Below are 12,196 nucleotides of genomic sequence, written 5' to 3'. Positions count from 1 at the left end.
CTCCTCTGGTGGTGAACCTCGCCCCTGCTGACTCTGTCTGTCTCTCTCTCTTTCTGGGCTTGGCCTGCAGGAAACAGTGAGAATTCATTCCTGATGGTTTGGCAACATACACAGGTGGAAGAAGTATTCAGCTCATTTACTTAAGTAAAAGTACAAATACCACAGTGTACAAATACTACAGCTCAGGTCCTGCATTAAAGATTTTATTCAAAACTATTATCCGGTAAATAGACTTAAAGTATCAAACGTTGGAGAGAAGAGGCCCCTGGGGGTGTGTCGATCCTCGGGCAGGGCTGCTCCAGGTCCAGGTCCCGGGTCAAGACTACAGGAGACCAGGCTTTTACTGAATCTGGATCTGAGACTTGCAGAATCAGTAACATAAAACTTTTTAATTGAGCCTTTTGTTAGATTTTAGGACAGTTTTAGTTTCGTAGCTGCTCTTTGTTTGTCATTGTTCGTGTTTGTTTCTCTTGTTCAAATTCATTTTTATTTATATTTAAGTTTTTTTTACCAATTTATATAAATGTTCTTTTTTACTTTACTAAAAAAAGTTAAATCAGATAAATTATTAATGACGACAAACAAAACCACAATGAAGAGATAAAATGACGACAAAGATACAGGACAGTTCAGGGGCCTATTACATGTCTGTGCTCAGGAGCCCGTTGTCTCATGACCCCTCCAGACACCTTCCCCTCCCTCCGGTCCTCGGAGTTGGGGTGTGCCTGCATCGTCTCTGCTCCCTGCCAGTCTGACCCACAACAGCACAACATCCACATTCCTGCTGCACAGTCACTGGATTCCTCACATATCTGAAGAGGAGTGTGGATTTACACTCAGCTGCAGGTGGTGCTGTGAGATTACACTTACTGAGGGTCCGTTCATACTGCACGCGCCCAATTAATGTGTCTCGTGGACCTCGACACAGACTGGGCTGGTGAAAAAAATGAAACATCAGAGAGAGATGGTGCTGTGCTGTGTTGTGACTCTGTGGTCGTGGAGAGGACGTCCAGACTGAGGTCACGTTGTTTCTCTTTGTGGCCGTTTGCCTCTTTTAACTGAGCTCTGACACCTTCAGTTTCTTGACGTTTCCCAGAAAATGAGAAATCAAATTCAACAGCTTCATAACTGATCTGGTTATAGCACATAAATGAGGCCGTGACAGAGTAACACAGATTAAAGAGTCTTACTAAAAGCCTTACTGCAGACGTCCTTTATCTGATTTCATCTGACGAGTTTCTTCTTATAATAATCATCGTAAAAAGCTGTAAAATTAACATTTTATAACTTCTTTAAAAGGTCCCATATTGTATAAAGTGATTATTTCCATGTCTTCTTTTGATTATAAAGCAGCTCTAGGTTCTGTATTAATACTGTGAAAGTATCTAAGTTGTGATGTCACAACAAATCAGACACTGCCCTCAGCCATGCCCCAAGCCCCGCCCACCAGGACCCACTCTGCATCCAGAAGAGGCTCAGATCCTCTCTTCTGATTGGCTCATTGACCTGTTGCTACCAGAGCTCCAGAGAGAAGCCTGAAAGAGGAGATGTAAAACTACACTGAGATGGCTGTGACATCACAAAGTTCCAGAAGTCCTGACGGCTGGTTTTAAGGCTCAGTTTCTGAATACAGGCTGTGTGCATTTCTCTGTGGACTGAGGCTTTGATACTTTCACAGTATTAATATAGAACCTAGACCTGCTTTATAATCACAAATACATGGACATCTACCTTTAGACTGTGTGGAGCTTTAAGTATTTTCTCAGTTCAAAACAAACTTTTTCATCTTCTATTTTATATCTGTACAAATAATTTTTTGCAGATTCAATTTTTGTTTTTATCCAACAGGAACAATATTTTCCAAGAGTCACATTTCATATGCTGCTTTTTATTGATCAATAAACTTGTGCATGACAGCAGGGTGAAGAACAGTCTTCGACCACCAAGGCACCAGACCCAGAACTTTACACTTTTTTACTCATCGGCTACACGAGAAACTGAGGAATTCTTTAACACTGACGTCCAGTGACGACGCTTTGGTGATGAGAACACACCACCAGGGACAGAAGGTTCTCTACAAAAGAAAATCTAAAGCAGTTTTTGAAGACTTAAACTTCAGGATTACAAAAAAACATATTTAACCTTGCTGCTTTTCTATGACGAGAACTAAAGAGGAAAACAAAGATCTGAGTCCCGGGCAGGTGCTGACATTTAGGGAGGGAAACCACAGTCTGAAAGGTGACCACATTCTCAAACACACACCTGGAGACATTCAAACACTAAACACACTACGGCTCTGCTTTCTCTTGTGCAGTTCCTGTCACCAGCAGCAGGTTGCAGGCCATGAACTGGACATTCAGCACGTTGCTGGTGTTTCCCGTGTATAGTCCCACCAATTCACCGGACGAGCCGTCAGCCGGCGTCCCACCGTGGGAGTTGCGGATGTCCCACACCCGGACTGAGTTGTCCATAGACGATGATGCCACTAAGCTGCTGTCCGGGCTGAAAGACAGGCTGGTGACGCTGTCTGTGTGTCCCCGCAAGTCTTTGAACAGTGTCCCTGACGCTAAGTCCCACAGCTTCACCCGCTGGTCCTCACCAGCGGACGCCAGGTATTTCCCATTAGGTGAGAAGGCCAGCGACAGCACCGGGCCACGGTGGCCGGTGAAGAGGCGAACAGACGCCCCCTGCTGGGTGCTCCACAGCCGGACGGTCTTGTCTGTGGAGCCGGTGGCCAGGTAGTTGGAGTTGGGGTGGAATTTGACGCAGTCGACGTCGGCCAGATGGCCGGCGTAGAGCCGCAGTGAGTAGGTGCGGGAGAATGTCCAGAGGCGGGCGGTGCGGTCGTGGGAGCCACTGGCAAAGTAAAGGCTGCAGGGGCTGACGTCCACGTCCCACACCGGGTAGGCGTGGCCCTGGTAGAGCACCGTGTTGGTGAAACTGCCCAGGTCCCAGTAACGTATGGTTGTGTCCTCAGAGCAGGAGAGCAGCCCCGAGCTGTCCGTCAGGAAGGAAGTACGAAACACTGGGCCGCTGTGACCTCGCAGCGTCTTTATCTCGCTGCCGGAGCCGTCCTCCTCATCCACCTGAGGAGAAACAAGAGGAAACAGTGACCTCTGACATCACCTGTCTCTACGCCACACAGTTAATTCTCCATCTTTAATCATTTGCAACTTTAAGTAAAACGGCTGCAGCTCTGAATTATTATATTAATTAATGTGTTAATTATTTTATAAATTGTTTTGTCTGTAAAATGTCAGAAAATTGGAATAATTACATATTAATGGTAGATTCACACTGAAGAAGCTGGAACCAGAGATTTTTTGGCTCTTTTCATTAACGGCGGCTCAAAGTGATTCAATTAGCAAAACAGCTGCAGATTAATTTTCTGTATATTAATCAATTGACTAATGATCATTGCTGCTTTAATCAGTTAAATAATTTCAATCAAACCTAATTTCACAAATGAGAATGGTTTAAGTAATAAATATAAATACATCATGTGGAAACACTGATGCTGATCAGATTTAATAAGAAATGTGAGGACATAACTTTGGGATCTGTTAACATGTACTGGACATACTTCATTATGCAGCCTGTAAATTCTGAGGTCAATTAAATCCTAAACATAAAAAAAAAAAAAAAAAAAAAAACTGATGGGAAAAAAAAAAAAATTAAAATATTCTGTGAGTTTTCAAATCTGAGGGTTTGATCCATTTTAATGTTTCAAAACCTTAAAAAAATCTTGTAATCTTTATCTGACAAAACTGGAGATTTGAAGGCATCACCCTGGGCTCCTAAAGTTTGTGAATATTTTTCTACATTCTCTGATATTTTATAGACCAAAAGATGATTTATGAAAAATGTGTCCTATCACAAACTGTGAAAACAAAGACGACACAGCGAACTGTTTCCGCTCTACTGTCACGTTCACTGCTCCATGACAAACACACTGTAGCCATTTATCCCTCAAATCACCTCACCTCCTCCTCCAGCACGTCACAGGCCAGGTGGATGCGCGACACGTCAGCCTGATGTGGTCTGGCCTTCAGCTTTCTGGCCCGGAGGCTCCACAGCTTCACCGTGGAGCTGTCGAAGCCGGCGGCCAGCAGCCGGCTGTCGGCCGACACCTCGGCGGTGTTCAGCATCTGCTCCGTGTGGTGGAAGGCGTAAAAACACACAGTGGTGAGCGAGGGGGGCCCCTCGCGGACTTTCTTGATGCAGTCCTGCAGAGCCTCCAGGGCCGCCTCGCTCTGTGGAATTCCTGCAGGTACCTCCACACCCTCTCCTCCCTCCGCCCCATCCACTCCTGCCCAGGATGAGGTGGAGTTTGGGGTGGCTGTTGCCCCACTGGCAGTTCCATATAGCTGATAGTCTGTACGCCTGGAGGCGGTGACCTCCACCTGCAGGTGTGTGCTGAGGGCCCTGCAGAGGGCGCTGTTGTCCTCGCTCTGCAGGTAACGCAGCAGGTAGCTGTAGGCCGGCTCCGTCAGGTGAACCACATACTTGTGCTCCAGGAAAGCACTCAGCTTGGGATTGGCTGCGACGTCCTGAGTGGTGAGAACATGGCGGAGCTGCTCTATGGTGGCACGCTGCTCACTGTCCTGAAGAAAGGCACCGTGGAAACGACTGTAAAAACCATCTACTGCCCCCTTCAGGCCACAGCGGACCATGTCCAGGTGGAGGTAGATGAAGAGCGGGTAGAGGATGCTGCTCACCTCCTTCGCCCAGGATATTTCTGTGTCTAATTGAGGGGAAATAAAAAAAACATTCTCAGTGATCTGTAATTAACGTAGTATCTAAAAAAGGACTTGTAAACATGATTTGGTGGATAATTCTCTCCAAAATAACGTAGAGCAGACATTTTAACTGATCACACAACACACAGCTGTGGAAGGAATCCAGTGCGTGCAGCAGGAATGTGGATGTTGTACCTGACAGAAAGGAGCGCAGCCTGGAGTACTGAGCCTCGTACTGCTGTGGGTCAGACTGGCAGGGAGCAGCAGAGACGATGTTGGCACATCCCGACTCTGTCTGCACTGCTCCGAGGACGAGAGAGAGAGAGAGAGAAGCAGGTTTTAGAGAAAGCGGAAGTATCATCATGAAAGTGGAAGTAAAATATTCGTCATACAGAATGATGATGAATGATGAAAGATAATATGTGTCATGTCTGTGTGTACACTTTTGACTGAGTCATGACTCTGATTTTTGACACCAGGTGCTAAAGGTTTAAAAGTAGTCTAACATCTGGATAATAGTTTCTAAAGGTGGAAACCATCAAATTATAACAACCCATCCAACCCATTTCACATAGTCTTAAGTGTTTGGTGTGTGTCTGTGGCTGTTAAATATAGAGAACAGTACATTTTCCTCTGCCTGCATGCATCAGGTGCAGCATCACTTTCACCTGTCCTGTGCAGCTGGCTCACCTGTGAGGCTGGCAGCCATCTCCTCGGCGGACTGGAACAGTTTGGCTCCTTTCAGGGAGCCGTCAGTGTCCACATACTGCCTCCTTTTCAGGTACTGAGCCACGGCATACTGGATCTGCTCGGTGCGAACCCGCTTCATGACCTGAAAACGGGAAAAACCCCGCAGCGTCACACACCTGAGACGTTTCCGTTCAGACACGACACCGGCACATCACTTCCTCTCTCACACACCATCAGGAGCACAAACAGTGAGAGCTGAGAGTTTACGTGTAGCTAAGACGACGCAGAAGACGGTGCATTTCTTCCTGAGTGTGTAAACTCCGACTCATCCTGTTCATGACAACTTTCCCCTCCTGAGCACAGCATCTTCCCAGTGGCTAACCGCCTAGCAAAGCAGCGAGCTAACGTGTTTCCTGGGGCAGATAAACACTGTAAACACCCTCACTGGCGCCCTACATATGAATGTTGGCTCATCTGCAAGCCTTAAACAACTGGAGCCGTGAACTAATCCCGTTTAAAGCTGCCAGATTTCCATATTAGTGGAGTGTCTGACCTGAGCTAACCGGCTAACTTAGCGCTTAGCAGCGGGCCTGGCGGCTCCGGGCTTTTCGCGGCACCGCCTCGGGTCCGTGGCTTCCCCGGCTGGAAATGTTTACTCACTGCATATCGTGCCGAGCTCCTCCGTCCTCGGTTACTGTGCTTCAGACGACGGGGTGACGCCGCTCAGTGTGCAGCTGAGTCTACGCCGCTGCTCGTCTTTGCAGCTCCATCGTGGTCATCCGCCCCCTCCCGCTCAGCCGCCATCGAACAGCGCCGGGATCTTCTGCTAATGCCTGGCTCCCGTCGTCGAGTGATCGATGACGCGGATGACCCTTGACCTGCATCGTTTCTCTAATCTGAGCCAAACCCCGACCAAAAATCTAATTCAAGGGGGGGGGGGGGGGAATAAATAAATTAAATTTAGGATGAAAATTAGGCTTTTAAGAAATAAATTCATTCACATTTGTGAGTCTGGCTAATGTCGTGTTCGGTTTATATATTTTACACTAAAGACCAGTTAACTACGAAAACCTAAACTTTAATTTCCAGCCCCCATGGTTTATGGCTTTACAAACATTGTGGGACTAATACTTGATAAAAGCATAAAAACTATTATAGCTGCAGTCTCATTTTTCCCCTTCAGACAGGAAGTACACCTGTTAGCCCCACCCATTTCCTGCTCATTGAAAACAAGGACCCGCCCCTTCACTTCCCAAGGTGTCATACTGGATCACACGTCTTTGTATCAAGGCCAAGGCTGCAGATTGTGCCTGATTTCAGCAGTTGTGTCTTGGTGTGAATTTGGGTATTTTGTACATAGAAGCTCATTTATCTTCATGTATCTTCTATATTGTCTTTTGTGGGAGGATGTAAATCAAATCCAGACTCAACTAACAGCTGTTACAATGCTTTCTGTTATCATTTCTCATGTCTTCGAACAGCCTGGTTGCAGGCCAGCAACAGCACTGTAACACCACTGTAACACTGTTGTAACACCACTGTTACACCAATATAACACCACTGTAACACTGGTGGAGGACCACACTGCCTCTGTAGTACTGACCCAGTACTGCTGTAGTACTCACGGTACTGCCTATTACTACTGCTACTACCACTGTACTCTAAGCAGGCTTACTCATTTTTCCATTAGTATCTCTGTATTCTAACTACTACTAGACTTTAACCATCATTACTCTAGTACTGCTATTATTACAGCAGCAGTATCACAGTAAAAGTAATTCATTGAGCAGTGAGCAGTGATCTCCTGTGACTGGTATCTGATCAGATCATTGATCCTGAGTCATTTTACTGTTGGAGCTGCTTTAACTACATCACACACACTCAGATAGGTTAGTCCACTGGTTTCCAGTCTGGGGGTCGGGCCCCCCCAAAGTTCTGAGAAATACGAACAAGTGATAGACATCTGACATGTGACCTGATGAAGGAATCAGTGACAACTGCCACTACTACTTATTTCAGACAACCATCACTATATGATTTATTCTGAGACACACAAACATTAGTACTTCTACCCTCAATACTTCATGTGCAAGTGAATTACATAGTGATTCCGGTTGTGATGTAGTTGATTTCAGCAGTAGGTGACGCTGTCATTTAAAAACTGACTCTGGGCCCCTGAAGCCTCCCGCTTCCTTCTTGATGAGTATTAACCGTGTAGGAAGTTATGCCAGGAACACACTGGAGGTGTATATTGACGACAGGTAGCGCCAGGCGCTTGTTAAACACCTGGTGATGTTTAGAACGATGTTTACACCAAACGCTTAAAGATCCCTTTGCTTTCAACAGGCAATATCAGAGTTAGAGGTTTGAACATGTATAAATAAAAGAAGAGGCGGGAAACAGAGAGAAACACTGAAAGTGAAAGTAGGAAGTGAGTCCTTCCTCTCTTTTAAAGTGGAGAGTTGAAGGAGGAAGCAGGACGTCTGCAGGGTGAGTGTTAATATCAGGTCTAAAATAATGATTCTTCTAATTATTGATTCATCTGCTGATTTTTCTCTTTAGTCTGTTACACTGTGTTTTAGAAAATAACCAACAGATATAAAGTCGCTGTGTCTCAGAGCTGAAGGCAACATCTTCACATGTAGTTTCCTGTTTTACTTCCTTGTTTTCTGTTTCTGTTTCCGCGGATGAATGTAACGGTAACTTCTTTTTAATAGAAAATACACACGGTTTAAACTATACAAATGTGGAATAAATAAGAAGCTGCTTAACTTTAGAGGTGGAGAACTGACTGGGTTCATTAAACTGTGTGTGTGTGTGTGTGTGTGTGTGTGTGTGTGTGTGTGTTACAGGTTTAGCTCTCACCACAACATGAGTGGTTGGAAGGAACAGGACAGAGCTGAGTCTCCAGGATCCAGCCGTCTGTCTATGAAGAGAGACTGGTCCAAATATGTTCCTCTATTCTTCAGTTATAAACCTGGACACTCAGACACAAAGTAAGAGACAGTTTCTGCTGTAAACTGAGCTGAAGGAAAAACATGATAGAGACAAGAGTTAATATTGATGTTTCATGCTGAACTCACAACGTTTCTCAGGGCTCTATAACACCACTGTAACACCACTGTAACACCTCTGTAACACCTCTGTTACACCACTGTAACACCACTGTAACACCACTGTAACACCTCTGTAACACCTCTGTTACACCTCTGTAATGACAATATAACACAGCTGTAACACCACTGTAACACTGATGTAACACTGCTGTAAAACCATCAAGCCGACCCAATGCATAAGCATACTGTGCCTGCTTAGGGCCCTCATGGCCACCAGAGGGCCCCAAGAGAGGTTGAATTTTTTTCATTTTTGGTGAAATTGTGTCACTGGTGTTCATAAAAATGCAGTTGTAGCTGATTGTTGTTCTGCATTTTTGCGTGTTGTAATTTTTTTAAAAACTAAAAGCCGTTTAAGTGGTCAACGAGTTGTTGGAGTCAAACCACAGCCAGAGTTTGTCTTTATGATGAACAGAAAATACACACGGTCTAAATTATGTAAAATAAATAAGAAGCTGCTTAACTTTAGAGGTGGAGAACTGACTGGGTTCATTAAACTGTGTGTGTGTGTGTGTGTGTGTGTGTGTGTGTGTGTGTGTGTGTGTGTGTTACAGGTTTAGCTCTCACCACAACATGAGTGGTTTGAAGGAGCAGGACAGAGCTGAGTCTCCAGGATCCAGCCGTCCGTCTATGAAGAGAGACTGGTCCAAATATGTCCCTCCATTCTTCAGTAATAAACCTGGACACTCAGACACAAAGTAAGAGACAGTTTCTACTGTAAACTGAGCTGAAGCTGGTTCAGTGTTGAAATGTATTGAACATTAGTAGTAGTAGATGTCCTGGGTGGATCTTTACTGAGGATCTGTGGCCAGAATTTCTCCAGAATTTATTTTAAAGGGGCTATTTGTAAGTTTTCTCTGCTGCCAGAGCAGTTTTCTTGCCAGGAGCAGGTGGTGGCGATTGTCGCTTGTCAAGAGCTTCAGCCATCGCTGTCTTTATAACACAAGAAGTTACCATACGTCCTCCGAGCAGCTGCTTCTCCGGGGCAGACTGGAGGTCACAGTGAGTCGCTGTCGGAAATGGACGAGTAGCTTGGGCTAGCTGGTTAGCATGCTAGATTCTGAGGAAGGAAAAACACGATAGAGACAAGAGTTAATATTGATGTTTCATGCTGAACTCACAACGTTTCTCAGGGCTCCAGACTAACTTTTTTTCACCACCTTCCCGACAAAAAACAATTTTAACCGTCCCAAAATCTTTTTGTTATTATTATACACAAAACAGACAGAGATTCTTGCTTTTTAGTTAGAGGAGATAAATAGATGTATGTTGCCTGTTTCTGCTCCGGAGAACCCATAGTAGTGGTTGTATTTCATTATATGTGAATAAAATAAGGACCCGGGCTTTTGACTGACTGGCCCAACAAAATCCATCAGGAGACCCCATCATGTACAGCCTGGGTCACACTTTGTAGAACTATACATGAAATAGAACAACTAGCATGTGAAACTAGTTCTCTTTCCTCTGTATAAGGTAGCAGCTATAGAGAGGGAGAGATTAAAGTTCAGACTGCACAGTACAGCAGTAAACACAACAACAGACATATTTCATTTTACTAGTTTTTCTTCTTTTGCTGGATCTTTCTGTAATAAAATTCTGTAGAATTCTGGTCACACAGACGCTGAGGACTTTGTGTATTAGAATTTCTGATGAAACAAGAGCAGAGCACAAATCTGTGCATTATCCTGCTAAATAAACTCTAGATTCCTGTCATCTGCCTGCTGCTTGTTGTGTAAAACTGGACTCACTGGGAGCTGTGGTCCCGAACTCACTCTGCTGCTCCTCCTGTCTGTTGTCTGCAGAGTCACTGCTGACAGATCAACAACTATATGAAACATCTGGATTTTTCTGGATTTTAAGCCACTGTTTGTTATTTCTTAACTTTGTTATTCATGTAAAAAGAGTCAGACAGTCCACTGCTGCCTCAGTGTGTAATCAATGATCAAGACACAAACGGTGAGCGGGTGGACAGAGCCACGGACCGAACTGAACGTAGTTTTCTGTGCAGACGATGAGGAAGATGACAGCCACACAGAACCACAGTGTGCCGCTCAGTCTGCTCCACTGGGCTGATCACCACACAACTGCATCCATCGATCTCTCTCTTTATCTACCCTCTCCCTCTCTCTCTCACCCTTGCTGCCCAACAACCATGTCGACCCACCAGGAATCTCCCCGTGCCTCTTGATTAGCCACTCCGTGCCCAGGATTCACCACTGTTAATTTACTTAGTTGAGAGTCAGAACACTAGCTGGTCCTATTAGCTATTAGTTCTACTGAGAGCAAAGCCCATTGATAAGGACACATCTGATTGGATTACAAATGGTTTTCATGTAGTCATTAATCTACATCTTTTATTCTTCATTCAGGTTGAAGAGCTGCAGTTTGTCAAAGATCAGCTGTTCTTCTCTGGTCTCAGCTCTGAAGTCCAACCCCTCCCATCTGAGAGAATTGGACCTGAGTCACAACAACCTGCAGGATCCAGGAGTGAAGGCTCTGTGTGGTTTTCTGCAGAGTCCAGACTGTAGACTGGAGACTCTGAGGTCAGACTCCATGTTTTATTTCTGTGCTGAGATGAACATGATGTTAAAGTGGTGGTGCCCCTAACCTGCAGACATCAGGCTGATATTATACTGATCCACACTGAGGATCTTCATGGTAAAGTCTGTTTTCTTCTTCTCTGGTTTTAGTCCAGTGACTGTTTCACCTTAAATTTCACCCAGTTTTTAATGAAATAACAACAAAAACACATTTAACCTTTCAGACAATAACTTATCTATAATCAATCGTTCATGGCTCTTCCTGCACCTTTCTAAGGCTCTGTAATGTTTGTACTGAAATATTCAAACCCAACATGTCATGATAACAGGTTCTGCATCTGTTGGTTTCAACACTTTGAATAAGTTTCACCAAGTTAAATATTTTAACTCAGTGCAGCAGGTTTTTGTGGCTCTGACATTTCATACACTAGTTAATTTATTTAATTATATATTATCTAAATAATATATTTAGATGAACTCTCCTGAGTTGAGTCTGACATGTTCTTTAGTAGAATCTCTAATAAACATGAGTTTGTATACTGTAGATGGAGCCACAGGTGGAGCTGGTAGAGTTGAAGAGGTGGAGTCACCACGTCTTTATTGAAGCAGCAGCATGTTGTCATTAATATTAATGAGAGCTGTTTGTCACTGTTTGTATTTGACTGTTTTTAACCTGCTTCCTGTTGGTTCAGGTGTTTGAGTTTCATTTTCTAAACTTCTACTTTCTAAACCTTCTTCAGCTCTGAGCAGATGATGAAACACTGAACGCTTTCAAGCAGCAACTTTGTCTCCTAAACTCACATCTTTGATTCTTTATTCAGGTTGAAGAGCTGCAGGTTGTCAGAGATCAGCTGTTCTTCTCTGGCCTCAACTCTGAAGTCCAACCCCTCCCATCTGAGAGAACTGGACCTGAGTGGAAACCGGAACCTGTGGGATTCAGGAGTGAAGGCTCTGTGTGGTTTTCTGAAGAGTCCAGACTGTAGACTGGAGACTCTGAGGTCAGTTCACTGTCTGTTACTGACGTACATCTTATATCTTCAATCCACAACTGAAGCTAATTTATCTTCACATAGAACTTGAATTCAGTCACTTTGAATTAACAACATGTTAAATA

The 12,196-nt window shown here is 44.4% G+C and overlaps 2 protein-coding genes across 11 annotated transcripts in view; one reads left to right on the top strand and one right to left on the bottom strand.

Moving 5' to 3' along the window:
• Window positions 1-1,867: 1,867 nt before the first annotated feature.
• Window positions 1,868-6,280, bottom strand: taf5l (TAF5-like RNA polymerase II, p300/CBP-associated factor (PCAF)-associated factor). The gene is made up of 5 exons (XM_071505347.1): window positions 6,090-6,280; window positions 5,430-5,571; window positions 4,935-5,039; window positions 3,984-4,744; window positions 1,868-3,086 (listed from the first exon to the last, which is right to left on the bottom strand). The coding sequence occupies exons 2-5, from the start codon at window positions 5,566-5,568 to the stop codon at window positions 2,289-2,291; spliced, it is 1,803 nt and encodes a 600-aa protein (XP_071361448.1). The 5' UTR covers window positions 5,569-5,571; window positions 6,090-6,280; the 3' UTR covers window positions 1,868-2,288.
• A 1,555-nt stretch (window positions 6,281-7,835) lies between these two features.
• LOC139636912 (uncharacterized) overlaps window positions 7,836-12,196 on the top strand; it is a 123,538-nt gene continuing 119,177 nt past the window's right edge. For all 10 annotated transcript variants that reach the window (XM_071505332.1, XM_071505331.1, XM_071505340.1 and 7 more), the window contains exons 1-5: window positions 7,836-7,919; window positions 8,282-8,425; window positions 9,097-9,240; window positions 10,912-11,085; window positions 11,904-12,080. In XM_071505332.1, the coding sequence (XP_071361433.1) occupies window positions 8,301-8,425; window positions 9,097-9,240; window positions 10,912-11,085; window positions 11,904-12,080 (620 nt within the window). In that variant the 5' untranslated portion in view covers window positions 7,836-7,919; window positions 8,282-8,300. The remainder of the gene's footprint in view (window positions 7,920-8,281; window positions 8,426-9,096; window positions 9,241-10,911; window positions 11,086-11,903; window positions 12,081-12,196) is intronic.

Source organism: Trachinotus anak, unplaced genomic scaffold, assembly GCF_046630095.1.
Source record: "Trachinotus anak isolate AG129_WGS33_773 ecotype Australia unplaced genomic scaffold, CSIRO_AGI_Tana_v1 ptg000019l, whole genome shotgun sequence".
Classification (NCBI taxonomy): domain Eukaryota; kingdom Metazoa; phylum Chordata; class Actinopteri; order Carangiformes; family Carangidae; genus Trachinotus; species Trachinotus anak.
This window is presented reverse-complemented; position numbering and strand designations above follow the sequence as displayed.

Coding starts and splice junctions, on each gene's coding strand:
- taf5l (XM_071505347.1), bottom strand. CDS start 5,568: ATGAAGCGGGTTCGCACCGAGCAGATCCAGTATGCCGTGGCTCAGTAC. Junction 4,745..4,934: donor GCTGCGCTCCTTTCTGTCAG/GTACAACATCCA, acceptor CCCCTCAATTAG/ACACAGAAATATCCTGGGCG. Junction 3,087..3,983: donor GTGACGTGCTGGAGGAGGAG/GTGAGGTGATTT, acceptor GTTTCTCCTCAG/GTGGATGAGGAGGACGGCTC.